Source organism: Vitis riparia, chromosome 7, assembly GCF_004353265.1.
Source record: "Vitis riparia cultivar Riparia Gloire de Montpellier isolate 1030 chromosome 7, EGFV_Vit.rip_1.0, whole genome shotgun sequence".
Taxonomy (NCBI): domain Eukaryota; kingdom Viridiplantae; phylum Streptophyta; class Magnoliopsida; order Vitales; family Vitaceae; genus Vitis; species Vitis riparia.
In genome coordinates this window covers 18,367,026-18,385,976 of record NC_048437.1, presented here as the reverse complement: position 1 = coordinate 18,385,976, position 18,951 = coordinate 18,367,026, and the positions used below count along the sequence as shown (strand labels likewise).

The 18,951-nt window shown below is 38.4% G+C and overlaps 5 protein-coding genes and 1 pseudogene across 5 annotated transcripts; 2 read left to right on the top strand and 4 right to left on the bottom strand.

Annotated features, from left to right (window-relative positions):
- Window positions 1-5,245: 5,245 nt before the first annotated feature.
- LOC117918117 lies at window positions 5,246-6,213 on the top strand. The gene is made up of 3 exons (XM_034834641.1): window positions 5,246-5,734; window positions 5,860-6,000; window positions 6,112-6,213. The coding sequence occupies exons 1-3, from the start codon at window positions 5,246-5,248 to the stop codon at window positions 6,211-6,213; spliced, it is 732 nt and encodes a 243-aa protein (XP_034690532.1).
- A 979-nt stretch (window positions 6,214-7,192) lies between these two features.
- Window positions 7,193-8,623, top strand: LOC117919092 (putative ubiquitin-like-specific protease 1B). Its single transcript, XM_034836146.1, has 5 exons — window positions 7,193-7,205; window positions 7,295-7,405; window positions 7,514-7,749; window positions 7,852-7,927; window positions 8,017-8,623. The coding sequence occupies exons 2-5, from the start codon at window positions 7,340-7,342 to the stop codon at window positions 8,113-8,115; spliced, it is 477 nt and encodes a 158-aa protein (XP_034692037.1). The 5' UTR covers window positions 7,193-7,205; window positions 7,295-7,339; the 3' UTR covers window positions 8,116-8,623.
- Window positions 8,624-12,546: 3,923 nt separating this feature from the next.
- LOC117919266 lies at window positions 12,547-13,704 on the bottom strand (annotated as a pseudogene).
- A 486-nt stretch (window positions 13,705-14,190) lies between these two features.
- On the bottom strand, window positions 14,191-15,998 carry LOC117918116 (FACT complex subunit SSRP1-like). Its single transcript, XM_034834640.1, has one exon. The coding sequence runs from the start codon at window positions 15,988-15,990 to the stop codon at window positions 14,191-14,193; it is 1,800 nt and encodes a 599-aa protein (XP_034690531.1). The 5' UTR covers window positions 15,991-15,998.
- Window positions 15,999-16,233: 235 nt separating this feature from the next.
- LOC117918115 lies at window positions 16,234-17,367 on the bottom strand. Its single transcript, XM_034834639.1, has one exon. The coding sequence runs from the start codon at window positions 17,365-17,367 to the stop codon at window positions 16,234-16,236; it is 1,134 nt and encodes a 377-aa protein (XP_034690530.1).
- A 27-nt stretch (window positions 17,368-17,394) lies between these two features.
- On the bottom strand, window positions 17,395-18,572 carry LOC117918114. Its single transcript, XM_034834638.1, has 2 exons — window positions 18,241-18,572; window positions 17,395-18,142 (listed from the first exon to the last, which is right to left on the bottom strand). Exons 1-2 carry the CDS (start codon window positions 18,570-18,572, stop codon window positions 17,395-17,397), a joined length of 1,080 nt encoding a protein of 359 aa, XP_034690529.1.
- Between the last annotated feature and the right edge of the window lie 379 nt (window positions 18,573-18,951).

Genomic DNA, 18,951 nt, shown 5'->3' with positions numbered 1-18,951 from the left:
ATTCATTTCATTTCTTGCCCTCTAGTTTCCTCTACTATTTAGAACTAAGCAAGATCATCTCGATTACCAAATGATATGAACTAGGAAGAAGGAGAAATTAGAACACATTTTTGAAAGTTGAGAAAATTACAATAGTCTGATTAGACCCATTACACTTACAATAACTATTAAATACCAAATAAAATAAAGCATTAATGAAACCATAATCTCAACTTTTTTTTTCTCTACAAATGAATGATCATTTCCTATAATTAAGATGTTCAAACTATAGCTATTAATTCTTATATCTTCTCTCACAATTTTCTACTCTTAATTTCTTCATTCTAGGAAGGTACATAACATTCTTCATTTTCCTCCTCTTCTTGTCTTTCTCAATTGAAATTGAATCACAAAATACCAATGATCGCAAATGGGTTTCAACAAGATGATGAATTTATTCAAACTCTCCAAATGAGTTTGAATGATTTATAATTTCTAAAAATCTTATTGTAGACCCCTTTTGTGGGGGGCCCCGGGAGAGAGAGTTAGAGGCTCTTCTTTGCATTTCCTTTTGGGAAAGTTGTGTTTTCATGGACCAATTTGTTAATTATATGGTTTTTGGAACCCAGATTTACGAAATAGCAAAAATATTTTTCAATGTGGAAACTTATATGGGTTTCATGCACTCTGAGCCGGGTGTCTTTTTTCTACCAGGATTGCCCCTCTTAGTATCTAGGTCAGCAACAACTGAAGGGCACGTCAGCAGGGGCTGAAACTGAACGGTTCAAAACTCCAAAATCAAATGTTGAGCTTCCCACAAAAACACCCTAGCCGACGGTTCTTTCTTCCCTCTTTCTCATTGTTGTCTTCACTCCGTCACCAAGGCGATTTGAGCTTCCCAGAAAAACGGTGTAGCCGACGCTTCAAGACCCTTGCCGACGGTTCTTTCTTCCTTCTCTCTCATTCCATATTAGAATATAGGCCACGCAGCCGCTGAGACTTATCTCGTCACTCGCCTCAGCTTTAAGCTTCTTCGATATCTTGGGTATTATTTCTTTATCATTAGGCTCTGTTTTGTTTCACAGAAATTAGTTTCAGTACGAGTTTGATTTCACCAGGAGTAATGTGCTTTTATTTCGAGGGTTGATGCGCGACTCATATAATTTATGATCAAATGATTAGGGGGAATTTGTCTGAGCTTTTCTCTCAGTTTTTCATTTTTCAAGGAGATATCGATTTCTCTCTATTCATTTTTCTGTCAACTTAGTTTGTGGTGTTCATAGTTTATATCTTTCTGGCCTTTGGGGCTTGCTATGTCGATTTTGTTACTTTTCTGCTGTGTGGGATTCAACTAAGAATTTCACAACCTGATTGTTGGAGTTATATATTTTCCCTTGAAATATGTCTCTGACTTGAATTCGGTTTCTGCTTTATTAGAATTTCTTTTCTTTATAGTTTCTTGGAGCCTACTTTTTGAAGTGTTGTTAGAGAACATAAAACACAAATTTCATATTTTCTGTTGGGGTTATATGGAACCCTTATCTCGTAATTGGAAGTAGGCATAGTTTACCTTGTATGGTTTGTATCGCTTGTGTGGTTTGTGACTGATTTATCTGTTGTGATTGCATACACATGCACAACAGACTCCATCAGAGATTCTACTGGTACTAAAAAAATGATATTAGAGTTTGCGCCAGTGCACAACAGATATTCATCAAAGTTAAGATCGGCGAAGATTCAGTGCTATGGTTTGAGAAGATCCAATGAAAAGGTTTGTAGAATGATGGAGAATTTGAAGGCAAGGCAACACAAAAAGAAAAAAAATAAGGAAAAAAAGGAAGAAAAAAAATGGAGATTTGAGCGTTGAAAAGTTAGAATCTTCCAACTTTGAGCTAGGGGGAGATTTAAATTATGGGACTGGAAGGTAAAGGTCAGAACATATGCCCTTGAGGGCTGATCAAGTGACAAGAGTTAGGGTGGAGGGGTGGGAGGTTCCAAGTTCAAGCCCCAACAAGGACCAAAAATAGATATCTTACCTGTTGAAAAAGGATCTAGAATGCATGATACAATTGCAAAAGAGGTTTGTTTGGTTGAAAGACCATAAAATAGAATATTATCCATCCCTACTATTGGTCTTTGTTATGACTTTCACTTATCAATCCCAATTTAAATGCAAACATTTTTGGAAGCCTGATACTTAAGCATAATTCTTTTTGCTAATGGTATAAGGTTGGTCTCTGCTTAGGGAATGGCTGGATCATTAATGGTCTTTCTAAAGAATAAAATAGCAAATTGAGATTGTTATGCTGTGGGTTATTCCTTCCTTGGACAAAAACTTATGGATAAACAAGCTTTAAATAGTTTGGATAGATAGGATAAGGTGGTGCCTTTTGAGTTCCATTTCATTTTTTCTAGGTTGTTTTGGAGGTTGACTTCTGTTGAAGGTGGCCTTTGTTGCATAATAAATGGCCAGTTTGAAGAAGAGTGAGCTCTTTCCTATGAGTAAGCGCTATATGTGGCTTTGTTGCTTGGTTTTAAGGTGGTCGAGTTACTTTATTTTTGGGCCTTCCCTTGGACGACCATTTCAAGTCTACTTTGGTGTGAGATCGAGTGGAGGAAAGGTTTCATAAAAGGTTGGTCTCTTAGGAAAAAAACCTTGTCTAACTGGTGAAATCAATACTTATATAAGAGTACTTCTTCTAATTTGCCCATTTATTGTATGCCTCTATTTGCGATTCTTATAATGGTCCACCTAATGCCTAAGAGGATTCAAAGCCACTTTAGTTCTTAAGACCGTGGCTAGAGAGGAAATTACATTTTGCCAAAGTGGTTGGTTGTCTACTAAGAGAAAGTTTATGGGTGATTTAGGTATTAGAACCTATCAATGCTGAACAAAGTACTTCTTACTAAAAGGTTATAGAAATTCCAATGGAGCAAGGTTTTTTTTTCAATGCTAGGGAGAGGAGGAAGGTTTTTGGAGTAGGTTTTTGGAAAATGACTAGAAGGGGGTTCAAATACTCTTCATTGTAGAATAACTTTATTGATAGAAGATGGTCATATGTCAAAATTCTGGCTTTATGTTTGGTGTGAGGAGTTTTCATGGAGAATTCTCTTCTTTCTCTTTCTCTCTCGTGCGTGCTTTCTCTTTCTTGTTCTTTACATTGAACATTACTATGTATAAAGATGCTTAAATTGTGGATATTTGGGTTAGGAGGGGTTGGTAGGGTCTTCTAAGCCCTTTCTTCTAGATGAGCTTCCATGCTTGGGAGTTGGAGAAGGTGTGAGTTTCTTGGTGTTTATTCGGAGCGGTTGTTAGGATAGTTTGGTTTGGCAGTGTGACAAGAGTGGGAAGTTTTTTTTTGGTCAATTCTATCTGTGTGACCTATAGGTGGCTTCTAGTGGTTTGTTCCACAAAAAGAAGTGTGAAAGTTGTCTCAAAAGTGGGCTTCTATGTAAGAAGATTTTGGCTAATCAACTAACTTACAAGAAAGGGCTGACTTTGGTTAACGAGTGTTGCCTCTGCATGCATTGCGAGGGATGATTGACCACATCTTGATCCATTTTGGGAAAGCTTGCTTCTTGTGGCAACTTTTTTTCCCTCCCTTATTGGTATTTCTTGGGTGCTTCCTTAGTCAATAAAGTAGTTGTTGATCTGTTGGCATGAGAGTTTGTGGGAAAGAGGAGTACGAAAGTGTGTAAAATAACACCTTTGTGCTTCTTTTAATGGTTTTGGGATGGATGGACCCACCAAAACTTCAAAGACTTAGAGAGTTGGGATCGTGTTTTAAAAAAGACTCTTCACAAACCGCCTTTGAGTGATCTAGGAATTCCATGGTGGTTTCTAATTCATTTTTCGGGTTCCATTGGTTGAATGGAGGAAGATTAATCTGGTATAGGACCTTTTTTGTTTTTCTTTTTATTTGTTTGGGCACTTTGTATATTTCATGTTTACTGTTTGGTAACCTGCTACCAGTTTTCCTGATTGTTTCTACTTTTGTGGAATAGATTTAGAAAATGAAAACTAGTTAACACATGATTGGATGAGTATATTGAATTCCAATGCATTAATTAGGATGCTTATGGTGATCACAATGATTATACCCTCGTCAGCATGGTGCAAGTATATTGGTGATGATAGTGGCAGCTGTAGTAGTGGTGATATTTTTGTTGCTTAGGTGACAATGATGGTGGCAACAACTGGTAGTTGGTGCAATGGTAGTGTGGCTATCCGATTGAGCATCGTGTTTGTTTTTTTCCCTAGACTTAAAAATCATGTTAAAAAATTTGGCACATTGTGGAGAAAAATTGTATTTCTTTTCATATCCTGAAAGTATACAACCAATGAAATATATATATAAATAACAACGGAAAGGAAAGAAAAAGGAAGAAAGGAAAGAATAAAGGAGAATCTCTACAAATTAGGGATTATCATAGTTTTAAAAGGCTCAAGGCGCAAAGTCCTTCTACAGCTTGAGACGCAAGACACACCTAAGGCATGGGCTTTAGTGAAGTGAGGCGCATCCTATTTCACATATATATTTTTATATAAGTTAATCAAGTGGCCGAAAATTTTCCTCTAATTTTCCCCTTCTTCGTCTTCTTCTCTTATTCACACTGTTTAGGAGGCGAAATAAGTGCTAACGTTTTCATGGGATGATGTATTTCTTCTAAGAGCGAAATAAGTGCTAACGTTTTCATTGTTTTTTTTTTTTTTGTATTTGTTTTATATGTATAGTTTAAATTCACGGCCCATTTCTTCAAATATTTTTGGTTAGTATATGTTACTCTTCCTGTTGATTAGTAATTGATATTGATTTAGAGATCTCTTTTAGAAGATGGAAATAGGAAATGCTATACAGGAACTATTTGAACTCATACATGTCTCATTTTTACTCCTTTGTACAGCTTTCATATCCATAGGCTTCAATGTTCATAAGGCCATTGATTACTTTGTAGGTTTCGAAACTGACCGATTCAGTATCGCCATCCAAACATACTGATTATACACATGGCAACAGAAAAGAGAAAAAGGAAGGAGCATGTGCCACCAACATACACACAGGTCGGCAAAACAGATTACATTGAACAATGGCTCCATTCTTCAAATTCAGCTTAATTGGAAATTTGCATATATTGGATTTTTTTGTCACTAACCCATATTTCATTTTAACTGTAGGTTAAGCTTCCTAAGTCCCGATGTTCTGGGAAGAAATTCATAAATGTCATTGCACGCCTAGCCCCTGAAAAATAGCAAGCCATTACAGAGATGGGCTTTGGGGGCCTACTGAATTTTGCTTGTCGCGAACTAAGATATGAGCTATGCGCGTGGCTCATCTCTCAATATGACTTTACCTACCATAGACTTAATATGGAAACCGGCAATGCTATCACTGTCAATGAAGAACATGTCAATAGAGTGATGGGCATCCCTAACTCCGGGCAAGACGTGGTTATCCTTAAGAGAACAGCCCCGTCCAATCGCACATACACTCTCAGGGTACTGGAGCAAAACCTTGAGAATTTGCCCGTGTGTGATGATTTTTTAAAATCATTTTTAATTTTTTCATGTGCCACTCTACTGGCACCTAACTCTAAGCTTGAAGGAAGCCATGACCTTTGGGACACCATATGGGATGGTGATGTTGGTGTCCAAAGGAATTGGGCAAAGTTTCTGCTGAAACACTTAGAAGATGGAATCAAGGAATATCGACAAAAGCAGCCTACTTACATCCGAGGCTGCCTCATGTTCCTCCAGGTACAGTTTAGCCTCCAACCCCTTTTGCAATTAGTATGAACTTAGTTTACATTTTAATTTGAATGTCATGCTTACTGCAATTTGCTCTTTTAATGCTCCTTGTTTCATATACTACCCTTGGACAGCTGTTCTACATGGCATACTTCTACATGCCATCAGTCAATGTTGAAGTGACCAGCCCGCTAGCTGCTGCATGGACTGACGATGTAATGAAACGCCGATTAGCAGCTGAAATATCAACATTCAGTGGTTATGGATATGTGCATGTATGCTCTAACTCAACAAAGCTTTCCCTACTAGTTAAATTACCATTTAGCCTCGCACCAGTAATAACCAATTTGTTGATTCTCTCATTGAAATAATGATGCAAGACACAGGCACAGGAGCGAGCACAAAGCACAGCCAATATGAATGTACCATCAATAGCCTCAACCTCTACAGCGGATGACGATGCTACAGAGGTAGTTCTTCTTCACTAACCACTCATACAAGTTCTTCTATACAATGCATACAATAGTATTCTAAAACTATTATGTTTTCCACTATGTAATAGGTTATTGAAGCCCGTGTCATTGACACATCGGATAGTATGCTACGATTAGCTTCCTCTTTGGCGCGGGATGTTGCTGCACTACGTTCCCGCCGAAGTGGATCAGAGGGGATATCTTCAATCCCTTGCCCAAATGCAGAGCAGCATGCTGAATATCAACCAAGGCGCGAAACACCGGGCAAGCAGACGTCAGCTGATGAAATGGAACCACAAGATAGCCTCGCACCAACCCCCCATTCTCCAATTGGAATGGAACTGTCACCAGAAGCCACTCATTCCGAGCCAATGTCCCCACAGTCTCATGCAGAGCCATCGCTTCCAGCACAAGTGACAATAAAAGAAGCGCGAGAATGTGATAGTGTAGGTGGGAGTGGTAATCAAGCCATTAAACCTTCATCTATCAAGAGATTTAAGCGGACTGGTAAGAGGATTGTGGAGCGTCCTCCCACTTGCAAAAGTCTATTTGTCACCCAATGTGTAAAACAATTCCCTAAAATCCCCCATGCTCATCGGGTAGTAGCGGACTACGCTTTGGCAGAAATTGGTGATCCTAGGTACATTTCATTTTTCTAAAAATAATTCTTGCAATCATTTAATATGTGAATAACTTTACATCATTATGACATAATTCATTTTCAATCATTGTAGTGAGATTTTATGCGAGATGTTTGGGATGTACATTACCCGAGAAGAAATTTCTTGTCTAAATGCAGGCCGATGGGTTAATTCAGTAGTAAGTTACTTATCTTTATGTTGAATTAAATTCAAAATTAATAGGTCATATAATGTATAAAGTGTTGATGGGGTTGTAAAATATGTTCATTTCCACATCTTTGCCAGATTGTGGCGCTTTTCTGTCGCATGATGAATGGACAGCAAGCACCACCAGCGCACACACACTATTTTGATCCTTCGTTCTCGGTGAACCCTCTAATATCCTGAATTGACATAGTCTCAAAATAAAATAGCATTTGTTGATGTTTGTATTGATTAACCCCACCCGTGAACAGGTGATTCTGACCAACTTGAAAACAAATGCAACCAGCCAGGTGATCATGGATAGATGTCGCATGTATCTGGATGCTGGTATATTGGGCCATGATTTGGGGACATGTGACATGGTAAATAACGGTTGTTAAATTTCATTTCCATAGTAATATATGCAATGGCATTGGACATGACTATTATCTTATAACATACAAGGTAATAACTCTTTTATGATAATGCAGATGTTCATCCCAGTTTGTGAGAACAATCACTGGCACGTCCATGTTGTCAACTTTGCAGCTGGAAGAGTTGAAATTCTTTCATCTTTGCCCTTGCGGCGAGGAAACAGTATTAGTGCTGCAACAAGGCGATTATCTATGGCAATCAATAAAGCACTGCATGCATATAAAATGCATATGGACGTGGATGTCTCGACTTTTGTGCATGTCCAACCACACCTTGTGCAACAACTGAATGGGTAAAATATTCATATATTCTAACCAAAACGGACATTTGAGGTGAATTTTTTTTCTTTGCTTTCTATCATCTACATGACAAGCCTAAATGTGATGTGTTATAGGTTCGACTGTGGTATCCTTGCACTAAAGTTCATGGAGTTTTGGAACGGGGCGACCTTAACCACTTCTGTGGCAGAGGTTAGAGCTGGTTTACATCCTAATTGGTTTTGTTTTTTTGTTTTTTAAAAAAAAAAACATGATGAAATAAGATTTTCCCATTTCTGTAGGACAAGCTGAACATGTACAGACTCCAACTAGTTGTGGAACTAGTGCTCAATGAACGCAACACTGTTAGAGATAAAATTATGGCCTCCTGTCATTTGTGACTTCATGGTTGATGATAAGTTTTTCCTATCTGATGCTACTTACCATATAAAGCAATACTTGATTGTAGTTTGTCCACAAATGACTGAATTCATATCCTGTTATGTGATGATGTGATTTTGTTCCCATTCTAAAACTATTATTTATGTTCTATATTTATTGTATCTTATTAAGTATACAACATCCCATTGTAACAGTGACAGTATGGTGATGCTGAATGTTAGAACTTTATGTACAACAATGGGCAACAACAAAGGGAAAGAAAGACTTCATGGTGATGCTGTTCCTATAGCTTACGAGAGGGAGTAATATCAGAATGACTCATATGTTATCCTCTTTCTTCGGATTGTATGAAGCAAACTTGGTTTACCATATGATCAAAATTAGGGTTGTTCATTAATGTGAAATATCGTATAGGAAAGGGAGTAGGAAAGGAGTTGTTCATTATTCTGGGGCATCTTTTGTCAATGTTATAGGTAGGTTGGAGGTTTCTTTGGTTTGTTGACTATATTACAAACATTTTGCTGATGTACAAAATCCAAGGACTATGTTTGTGTTTTGTTTTATACAGGAAATCCTAATAGAGATAAGGCATTTGTTACATATCCTTTCAATTTTTTCCCTGTTCCATCCCAGTGTCCTCTCCAAATATAGTTCATAAATAATGATCCTTTGTTGAAGTAGAATGTTACAAACCATGTTGACAAATTCAGGTGTCATGGGTGATGGTTAAGACATTGGATGGTATTCGTAATGAATCATTCAAGACTATTGGCACTGGTGATTTTTTTAGATTGTCATCTGCTGAGATAATTCTTTGTTACATATCACGAGTTTTAATAATAATTAAAAAACTAATACTAATACTAATACTAATAATAATATTTAGTGATGCTCTGTTATTTCATTATGTTCTTAATATTTGGCTTAATAAATATATGTTACAAAACCAAAAAAAATTTGGTTCACATGATCACATTCCATATCCAACCACAACCCTTCAAAATCTAGATGACTACCAAAATGGGAAAACAACTGTTTACTTAAATAAATAGTCACAACAAAATATTGACAAAAGAACAACATTTCTCGAATGTCCATTTAGGTAGTACATGAGGTACATTAAGGTAGTACCTCAGGGTCTTACGGTAGTACCTCATGTACATTAAGGTAGTACCTTAAATTTCTGATGATTACAGAAGCTATCGAATGAGTAATCAAGAAGAACATAACAATGGCATGCTGTAATGTGTAATGCAATGAACTAATTGTAGCTTAAGTGATAGATGAGCAATAATTCTCCAAGGTGCCTTAAGGTAGTACCTGATGTACATTAAGGTAGTACCTCAGAGTCATTAAGGTAGTACCTCATGTGCATTAAGGTAGTACCTCCAATTTTTAATGACTACATAAGGTACCGAATGAGTGAGCAATAATAATATAATAATGGCATGCTGTAATATGTAATGCAATGAACTAATTCTGACTTAAATCATAGAAGAGCAACATTTCTCCAAGTTGCCTTAAGGTAGTACCTGATGTACATTAAGGTAGTACCTGATGTACATTAAGGTAGTACCTCATGTGCATTAAGGTAGTACCTCATGTGCATTAAGGTAGTACCTCCAATTTTTAATGACTACATAAGGTACCGAATGAGTGAGCAATAATAATATAATAATGGCATGCTGTAATATGTAATGCAATGAACTAATTCTGACTTAAATCATAGAAGAGCAACATTTCTCCAAGTTGCCTTAAGGTAGTACCTGATGTACATTAAGGTAGTACCTGGTGTACATTAAGGTAGTACCTCAGGGTCATTACGGTAGTACCTTAAATTTCTGATGGTTACATAAGCTACCGAATGAGTAAGCAATAAGAACACAACAATGACATGCTATAATATGTAATGAAATGAACTAATTCTGACTTAGGTCATACAAGAACAACATATCTCCAATCTGCCTTAAGGTAGTACCTGATGTGCATTAAGGTAGTACCTCATGACCATTAAGGTAGTACCTCAGGAGCATTAAGGTAGTACCTTAAATTTCTGATGAGGACATACGCTACCGAATGAGTAAGAAATAAGAACACAACAATGTCATGCTATAATATGTAATGAAATGAACTAATTCTGACTTAAGTCATACAAGAACAACATATCTCCAATATGCCTTAAGGTAGTACCTGATGTGCATTAAGGTAGTACCTCATGACCATTAAGGTAGTACCTCAGGTGCATTAAGGTAGTACCTTAAATTTCTGATGAGGACATACGCTACCGAATGAGTAAGAAATAAGAACACAACAATGTCATGCTATAATATGTAATGAACTGAACTAATTCTGACTTAAGTCATACAAGAACAACATATCTCCAATCTGCCTTAAGGTAGTACCTGATGTGCATTAAAGTAGTACCTCATGACCATTAAGGTAGTACCTCAGGTGCATTAAGGTAGTACCTTTCTCAGTCCTTTCCTTGCTAAATGTGGATTTGACAAAATTGAGGAATTGAAAAATACCATTGTGACTGCATGTGTAGTTAATCATCATGGTACTAGTAATGGGATGGGGACATGTGTCTAATGCATTACTTTTCTTACTAAAGATAAGTATCCTGCATTCTCTTTCCCTTTCTTATGTGGGATTAGCTCATACCTAGGTTTGTGCTAGCATTTTCTACAGGTAGCAGAGTTAATTTGTGAATGGAATCAAGCATGAATACTATAATCTGCAAAGCATTGTGGGCTGTGTGAACTTTTTCATGCGGTATGACATGGGATGTGTCCCAGACCACTAATATCGAGTCAATGTTTTCTCATGCGGGATAGATGGAGCCCCCATTCCTGTCAGTCCCCTTTGGTCATCCTGGTTGAGATGGTTGTAGATGAGAGTTTGTGAACTTTTTTTCTCATTTTGATTCTTTTTTGGTGCAGTTGGAAAGGCGAATTCTCTATCACAATGCTTGAAATGCAATGATGAGGGAGCTGTGGTGTGGTTCATATGTGGAGTTATGAGGGAAAAAAACTTGTCCAAAGGTGGGATTGCTGGGACTAGGAGAAATGTAGAAAGTAGATGGATTATGGATGAAAATCAATAAAAAACAAAAAAAAAAGGGGGGTAAAAGTGTGGAAGAAACTTGCTGGATCCATGTATGTGACTGAAGAGGGGATAGTGGAACGGAGAACAGAGCCACAGAACCAAAAATTGGGCATTAAGGCTAGGCCCTGTGGATATTTGAGACAACTTGGATTCAGTAACAAGCTTCAAAATTTTCAAACATTAGGTTTCAAATAAATAGAAGTAAAAAAAAGGGGGGGGAAACGTTTTCCCAATCATGTGGAAGTGGAAGTGAGAATTTGTTACAAACAGGGGAAATGGACTGCTTGTGTTGAGATTAAAGTGTGTCATTAATTTTGAAGGTGATAGACATCCCAGATTATAATTCCCACCCGCCAATCACAAAAACAAAATAAGTGGATAGCATTGCCCACATATCACCGCCCCTGATCCGACACAACAGCAGGGGAACTGGAAGTGAGGGCTATCCGCAACCCAATGAATTATCACTACCAACATAAAAATTCCCCCACATTTATGTCGCAATTGACATTTCGATTTTCTGGTTGAGTTGTTTTTAGTGACCTCTGGAGCAAATGAACTAATTGTGTGATCCTTCCACTTAGGCTACCTGTCTTGTTGCAGCCCCCACAAAATTGTGTGAAATTTTCTTAATGCTACCACAAGACCAACAACCCTGAAGATCAATCTGCCACTTAATCCAACGCCCTGGTAATTGGTCCCTGCTGTTGTGTGAAATTTCCTTGGTTTTTATTTCAAAATAAGTGTGCAGAATGTGGAACAGTGAATGATTTCACCTGCCTCGAAGCGACTTCAATTGAGGGGAATTTCCAGTTTTGTCACCCCTGGTGAGAAGACTAAACAACACAATCAAGCTTGGGTGGGTGGTGGCATCTCCCAAAGTTCCCCTGGGATAGTTTCCTCTTGTGAATCTGGGATAACATATAAACAACCATTCCATTCCGTATTGCTAGATTCAGGCACTCCAACAGACTGACATCAATATATTGAAATAGCATCCTTACTTCAAATGTAATCCTCACCTTCTGAACCTATTAGCAACAGAGAAGGGTTGCTGGAAAAAACAATATTGAATTTCCAATAGTGATGCCTCATTTAGCAATTAGTTGATTATGTCAATTCTGAAATACACAATAAATAAATAAATAAAAATTAAAATCTGTCATTACTAAATTACTGGTAATTGCTTGAACATAGTTAGCAAATCATTGTGGTTAAAAATGAAAGAGCAAATCGTCTCCAGAAAAAACAACCCTGAATTCCCAAAATAGTATAAAGATTTGAGAAAGCTTAGCATATGAAAAAATCAAAATCCCATTCCATCAATCAAAGACACTGAAGCCCATGTCCTGGAATGAATGAAACAAAAGGAAAGATATATCAGTGCATGATGAATTAAATTTATGCATGTGTTTAATACAGTTAAGGTCGGCTATATAGGCATAATCAGTGTGCTTTCTATGTGAAAGTCCAATGCAGTGACAGGACAGTGGAGAGGCTACATGCGCAGTAAGATGGTTCCTGCAAGTTCCACATTACATAACCACACTTGGGCAGCTAAAAGTACTCAAATTTAATTGCATATAATCAAACTAAAAAAGGGATTTCTGTAATCTGTATCCATGAAAGACTAAAGTCTCATGCTCCAAATAACAACAATTCCTTTTATGTGGAAATTAGATTTTTTCTTTTCACAATCAGAGATAGAGATAGCAAAGAGCATCAAATCTGAAAAATGCTTCAAAATCTAAGGTTTGTAGCCAAAAAATGTTCTAGACCAGTGGCAAAGGCATCTTGGTTGGGTTAGGTGAGTCTAGCATTCAAATAATATAAAGGTCAAAATAACCACACAGCATAAAGTAAGCAAAGATAGAGATCCAGAAGCTCATCAAAGTTATAAGCTTCTAGCATCATGGTTCTACTTAATTTGAGAGAACATAGGTAGGATCTAGTTGTGCTTTCTCATTGGGAAAACATAATCATGCAACCCAATCCTAAGATAAGTGAGACCAAAATTGTGGTAATCTAGCACATATCTGGCTCCACACATATGAATGCCACTTTATATGCAGGAATTAAAGGAGAGCTCATTGTTGAGGCATGATGAAGGAGTAGAGATTTACTCTGAAAATGCATAAAGTGAATCCCAAGAGTAGCCAAAAAGACCAGTAGGGACAGCTGATATGTGACTGAATAAGACTAAGGTGCTGGTTTTAGTGCCAACCCAATCATTGAACGCTTACCTCATCTGATTCCTCTTTCTCTTCCACCTTTTCCTCCTTCTTTGGTTATGTGGCAGCAGGTGCTGCACCACCACCACCACCACCACTAGCCGCAACAGCTGCAACAACAACACTACCAGCAGAAGGCACTGAGGCCAATTTCTCTCTTCCAGATGCAATAAGCTCTGTTATATCCTTACCCTTAACTTCGGACAACAGCAGCTCAATCCCATCATCATCAGCTTCAGCTCCAACTGTGAATTAAAAGAACAAGTTTCAGCTCAATCCCACATTTAAGCTACTATGGTCATTTAACTAATACGAAAAGCTATGTTCATTTATAGCATGCATTGTTGAATGAAAGCCGTGTTGGCGACATGTGCACATGTTGCAGGGACATGTTCCTTCCTTTTCCTCCTTTCTGTTGCCATGCCTAGAATAAGATGACCGTCTCGTTCAGATGGATATAATGGAAGCGCAATTAATTAAACCTGCAAAGTAAGAACTGTTACCGTACAATTGTGGCTAGTATTGCACAAGCCATTTTAACCATGAAGAAGTGTGGTGAAAAATAAATTTTGTTAGAGTGCATGGGAACACAAATGATGCCACTCATTCAAAGTATTTATTTTCGGATAATTAAATGATGTCACCAAATGATACATGGGAACACAAACTGCAGTATGGTTAAAATGGCTTAACCAATGTAATCTTAGCAAATACATGGGATTTGAGTAAATACCATTAAAACAAGATGTGGTGCATGTCAAAGGACAACTTTGCTATCCACACTTCCTTCCTTAATTTAGCCCACCCTTCTTTCCTTTCAGTTTGTGAAAAGAACATGAAACCAGACATAGCCCTCTTTGGCGCATTTGGATCTTTTTTCTTCTTCTGTTTTCTCTTCTTTGAACCATCTTCATCTCCATCTTTGGGTTTCTTCATAGACGAAGATGCCTTAGAAGCAAAAGGCTCTTTCTTGGATTCCTTTTTCGAAGGCTTTTCTTTCTCGCCTCCACTTTCACTAGCATCAGATTCCTCTTCCCCAGAATCATCAGTAGGAGAGCCTCCATCGTCCTTGTCAAGAACAAAATCTTCATCCTCTTCATCACTCTCATCTCCACCAGCTTCATTCTTAATCCGCTCAAGATGTGGGTCAACAGCATCATCATCATCATTCTGAAGAACAGCAGCAACACCATCTGTGGTTTGGACATCTCTAAGATTCATAATTTCCAAGCCTTTCCCACTGATAAAGTCAAAAAGATTATGGTATTCATTCCTCTGAATATTCCGGAAGAGATGTTCTTGCTCAGTCTTTAGTCTTATAAGAAGATCAAAGTAATGCATATTTGAGCCTCCAGCAGCATGCCTCTCAAACTCGACATAGTCAATCTCCTCATGAAGAATAAGGGTAGGAGGCTTGGGTAAAAAGAAGAAGCTCTTTTCTAGTGGATACAAAACACCATCTTCAGCTTTCAATGATGACTTCACTGCATAACAATCCTGACAGCTCCGGAATTTCCCTGGTTTTGTGACCTTGGCACCAGACAAGCCACGCAATATCAAGGTGAAGACTTCATGAATGAGTCCCTTATATGAAGGCTCCAACTTGTCCTTGTACTTGGTATTCAAAAGTTCTTCACTTAATGACAATTCACTTTGAACCACATAGTCTGTTTCAAACTGCATCACAATATGTGGATACAAAGTCTGCCCTTTACGGATTGGTGGATCCAGTGTCACAACAACAAAGGTATGTGGTTGGTTAGACATAGGTAGTAAGAAAAGGCGAACGACGCTGCTGTATTGAATTTTAAAATCGTTAGCCTGTCCCTGCAGGCGTAGGAATGACAAATGCAGTTCCACACTGTACCGTCCCCTTGGTGTAAGAATTGCAATCCCCTCAAATGTAACAACTGCTTCTTCACCTCCAGCACCAACATCGGCCATTGACATAATTTTATCACGGAATACTTGAGCTGGGGGACGAATTTCATCACCAACAAATTGGGTATTGGAATTTGGTATGTGAAAGCTTATCTCCATCAATGAATCTTTCTCATTAGCCCCAGTTGTATCATCCACATGGAACTCCAAAATGACATCATTTTTCCCTTGCATCTGTGTCTGTGAAACATCTGCTAAAGATGCTTCAAATGCTTGCTTCGAACCAACCAGAAAAGTCAGTATATTGCCATTTAAATCAACTTCTCCCCAGTTGCGGCCACTCACAGAAAGCTGCTTCTCTTCTGGGTTTATTCCGCAAGAATGTTGGAAAAAAGTGGTCAAATTAGTGACATCCTGGTCACGGAAACCAGTGAATTTGTAGTATAACCCAGCTTTAACTCGAACACCAAGCTGATTAGTTCTTGGGACTTTCATCCAAGTCACCCCAACAATATCAGATTTGGCAACCTCAACAGCCTTTCCACCTCCTTGCTTTTTCCATAATATCCCTCCTGGATGAACCCTCAACTGCCCTGGATTCGTTCCGCCACGACCGCCGAGAGAGATATTGTTAAAGAGATGACCCTCCGACATGGTTCAGAGAGAGCGATAAGGAAGGAACTGTGGATAGCAAAGTTGTCCTTTGACCATGCAAACATAGTTCGGACTTTGTGAAAGAACTGAATCAGCAGAGAAATATAATGTAACTCAATGAACATTGCAGGTGAATGGAAAAGCACAAAACATTCAAATAGTAATGATGTTTGGGTGACAACCAGTTAGTTGAAATAGAGTAATACAATATCAGCATAATGCAATAAGTAGACAGATATGCATTTAGGGCAAAGGATTTTTGCAGGTTTTTCTGTTGTGGCCGGACATATGACAACGAGAGCAATAAACAGTCCGTTTATCTTGATATTGAAACTCAATGCGCTTCTTCCTTGGCCTTCCGAGAGCGCGCTTTGTATGTGGAGGCTTTAGAGAGAAGAACACCTCCCCGGTGATAGATCGAACCAAACCATCATCGTCCACAGTAGGCATGTCATGGGTCTCTATGCCGGAGAAAGAGCCCCCATATATCAACTCTTGCATTGGGTATTTGTAGCAATCATCGACGAAATCAGTAACATTTTGACCAATGGAAATAATGACGGCTGTGGCATGCTCACAAGGGATTCCCAACATTTGCCAACCTCTACAAGTGCATGTACGGTTCAGAATGTCTACATTCAACAAGGCTCTCCCGATACATACCCTAAATACTCCATTCTTGAACGGCGTGACTGGATACACCGTACCCTTTGCAATATTTTCCTGCACCTTAGCTTCAATTTTTGGCCCTATACACCCTTTCCAATTCTTGGACTCTTCTTCATGCTTCACAAGCATAGAAGCTAACTTGGACATGTGCTCCAATAAAAAGTTACAAATAGAGTGATGTCTTTCAATCCGTAACCAAGCATTAAATGACTCGGCAAGGTTCGTAGTCATTTTATCCCATCTTTGTTTTGGGAATTTTGACATGGCCCAATGGTGCGGCGCATTTTCTTCAACCCATGTGGCTAAAGCCTCGTTGTAATTTTTAAGTTCAAACATGGAAACGTTATAATCATGTTCTAACCTTCCATACGCAATGCTATCTAGGAATTGCAATGCATTTTCTTTACCCTTGTTCCCTCGTGTGTTATGCTTGGACAAGAAACTACTAAAATTCTCCTTCAGGTGACGGTAGCAATAAGCATGATTTTCAATGCCAAACACCTCAGGGACACTACGAAGCAAAGCAGGATGTCTATCTGAGATAATAATAACTTCCTTATTTCCCACAACTATCTTCAGTTTTTCCAAGAACCATAACCAATCTGCATAATTTTCCAAGCTCATCACTCCAAAGGCTAAGGGGAACATGGAGTCATTAGCATCGTAGGCGGTGGCTGAAAATAGAGCACCGCCATAAGGCCCACTCATATGGGCCAAATCAATTGCAATGATTGGTCAACACCCCCTTACAAACCCTTCGATAGATATTGAATGAGCAACAAAAAGCTTCTCAAAATGGTCGTCATCGGAATAACTCAACTCAACACTCGATCCCAGATTTGTTGCAAGCATTCTTTCACACATCCATGGCAACAATTTGTAATAATTCTTGGGTTGTCCATAAATGCGCTCCTTAGCCTTCTCCTTCATTTGCCATGCTTGTAGGTAAGTTAACTGGATGCCATGTTGCCTTACAAAGTCCTTACAAATTTGGCGTGGTTGGTATTCAGGAGTAGATCGAATAACATCATCAATGACCAACGATGCACGCGTGGATCTCACTAAAGGCTGAGACAAGACAACATCTTCCAAGCAATGGTTATGCACATTTCGGAATGTGTGTACTTGAACAATGTTTGAATCCCCTATTGCACGCGCAGTGATTTTCCAAGGACAATCTTCAATTGTGCATACTACGGTCATGTGTTTTGGACTATTCCTTTTGTAAGAGTATTGAAATTTTCCAACCAAAGACATCAAATATATTGCATCTCGAAACTCCGACGCATTTGGGAAGGTATGTCCACTACCTACAATTGAATGTTCGAACCGGCTTGGTTGAAGTTGAACGGTATTTGTCATAGCACATCTTTGGGAAAACCCAAATGACTGAATTGTGGGCGACTCATTAGAGATGTGTAATGGGGGCTCGCCAATAGAGGAAACATGAGCTGAGTTTGAAGCAACAATGGGGGTTGGGCCACTGCAAAAAACATAAGGAAAGAATTTGATCCTCCATCAATCTAAGTGTGAAAAGCGATTATACAAAAGAGAACATTATTGTGGAAGGACATTAGGTACCTAGTAGGGCAAATGAGGTCATCACCACATTCAGTACACTGGGAGATGTAGACATGACAAAACATGTCGTTGAATTTGAACATATTGACTATGTCGCCATCATTATGCAGTGGCAATAGACATGATGGGTCAAACTTGACTGTGAATTCCAATTTAATAGAATTGGAATCCAAGTTCAGTTCACCACATACTTTTGAAACGAATTCAGATTGTGAGATATTCTTGCTAACAACACTGCAATTGGTCCGACCTCCCTTATATTCAACGGACCCAACAGCAGTCTTAACAAGCTCACCACCTTCATGAATGTAACAAAACATCTCCTCTTCCATTTCCTTATTGACATAAAGATTTGTTAAAAACAATACAACAACGAAAGATTGAAGAATTATGCATGTTGATTCCATAGACTTTAAGGTTCAAACATGCTAATTGGTTGATGCACACAATTAAGGTTCAAACATGCTAATTGGCTGATGCACTGCACTGCATAGCTCTCAAAAACATTACACAATTAAGAGTAATTTGGAACAACTTTCCCATCTAAAAATCACCATTTCTTAAGAACTTATTTCGCTCTCAAAATGAATACATCATCCCGAAAAAATGTTCCCTTTTGGTCATCCACTGCATAGCTCAATCCAAAAACACAATCCAATAAATGGGTTTCACTAAAAATGCATTGTTTCCCAATACCCAAAAACAGTTTGG

Bases quoted from the DNA above. Each gene is read 5' to 3' on its own strand.
- LOC117918116 (XM_034834640.1), bottom strand. From the start codon at position 15,990: ATGTCGGAGGGTCATCTCTTTAACAATATCTCTCTCGGCGGTCGTGGC.
- LOC117919092 (XM_034836146.1), top strand. From the start codon at position 7,340: ATGGATAGATGTCGCATGTATCTGGATGCTGGTATATTGGGCCATGAT. The intron at 7,750-7,851 runs GTAAAATATTCA...GATGTGTTATAG, and splicing joins CTTGTGCAACAACTGAATGG to GTTCGACTGTGGTATCCTTG. The intron at 7,928-8,016 runs GTTAGAGCTGGT...CCATTTCTGTAG, and splicing joins TAACCACTTCTGTGGCAGAG to GACAAGCTGAACATGTACAG.
- LOC117918114 (XM_034834638.1), bottom strand. From the start codon at position 18,572: ATGGAAGAGGAGATGTTTTGTTACATTCATGAAGGTGGTGAGCTTGTT. The intron at 18,143-18,240 runs GTACCTAATGTC...TGTTTTTTGCAG, and splicing joins GACCTCATTTGCCCTACTAG to TGGCCCAACCCCCATTGTTG.
- LOC117918117 (XM_034834641.1), top strand. From the start codon at position 5,246: ATGGGCTTTGGGGGCCTACTGAATTTTGCTTGTCGCGAACTAAGATAT. The intron at 5,735-5,859 runs GTACAGTTTAGC...ACCCTTGGACAG, and splicing joins GCTGCCTCATGTTCCTCCAG to CTGTTCTACATGGCATACTT. The intron at 6,001-6,111 runs GTATGCTCTAAC...TGCAAGACACAG, and splicing joins GTGGTTATGGATATGTGCAT to GCACAGGAGCGAGCACAAAG.
- LOC117918115 (XM_034834639.1), bottom strand. From the start codon at position 17,367: ATGAGTGGGCCTTATGGCGGTGCTCTATTTTCAGCCACCGCCTACGAT.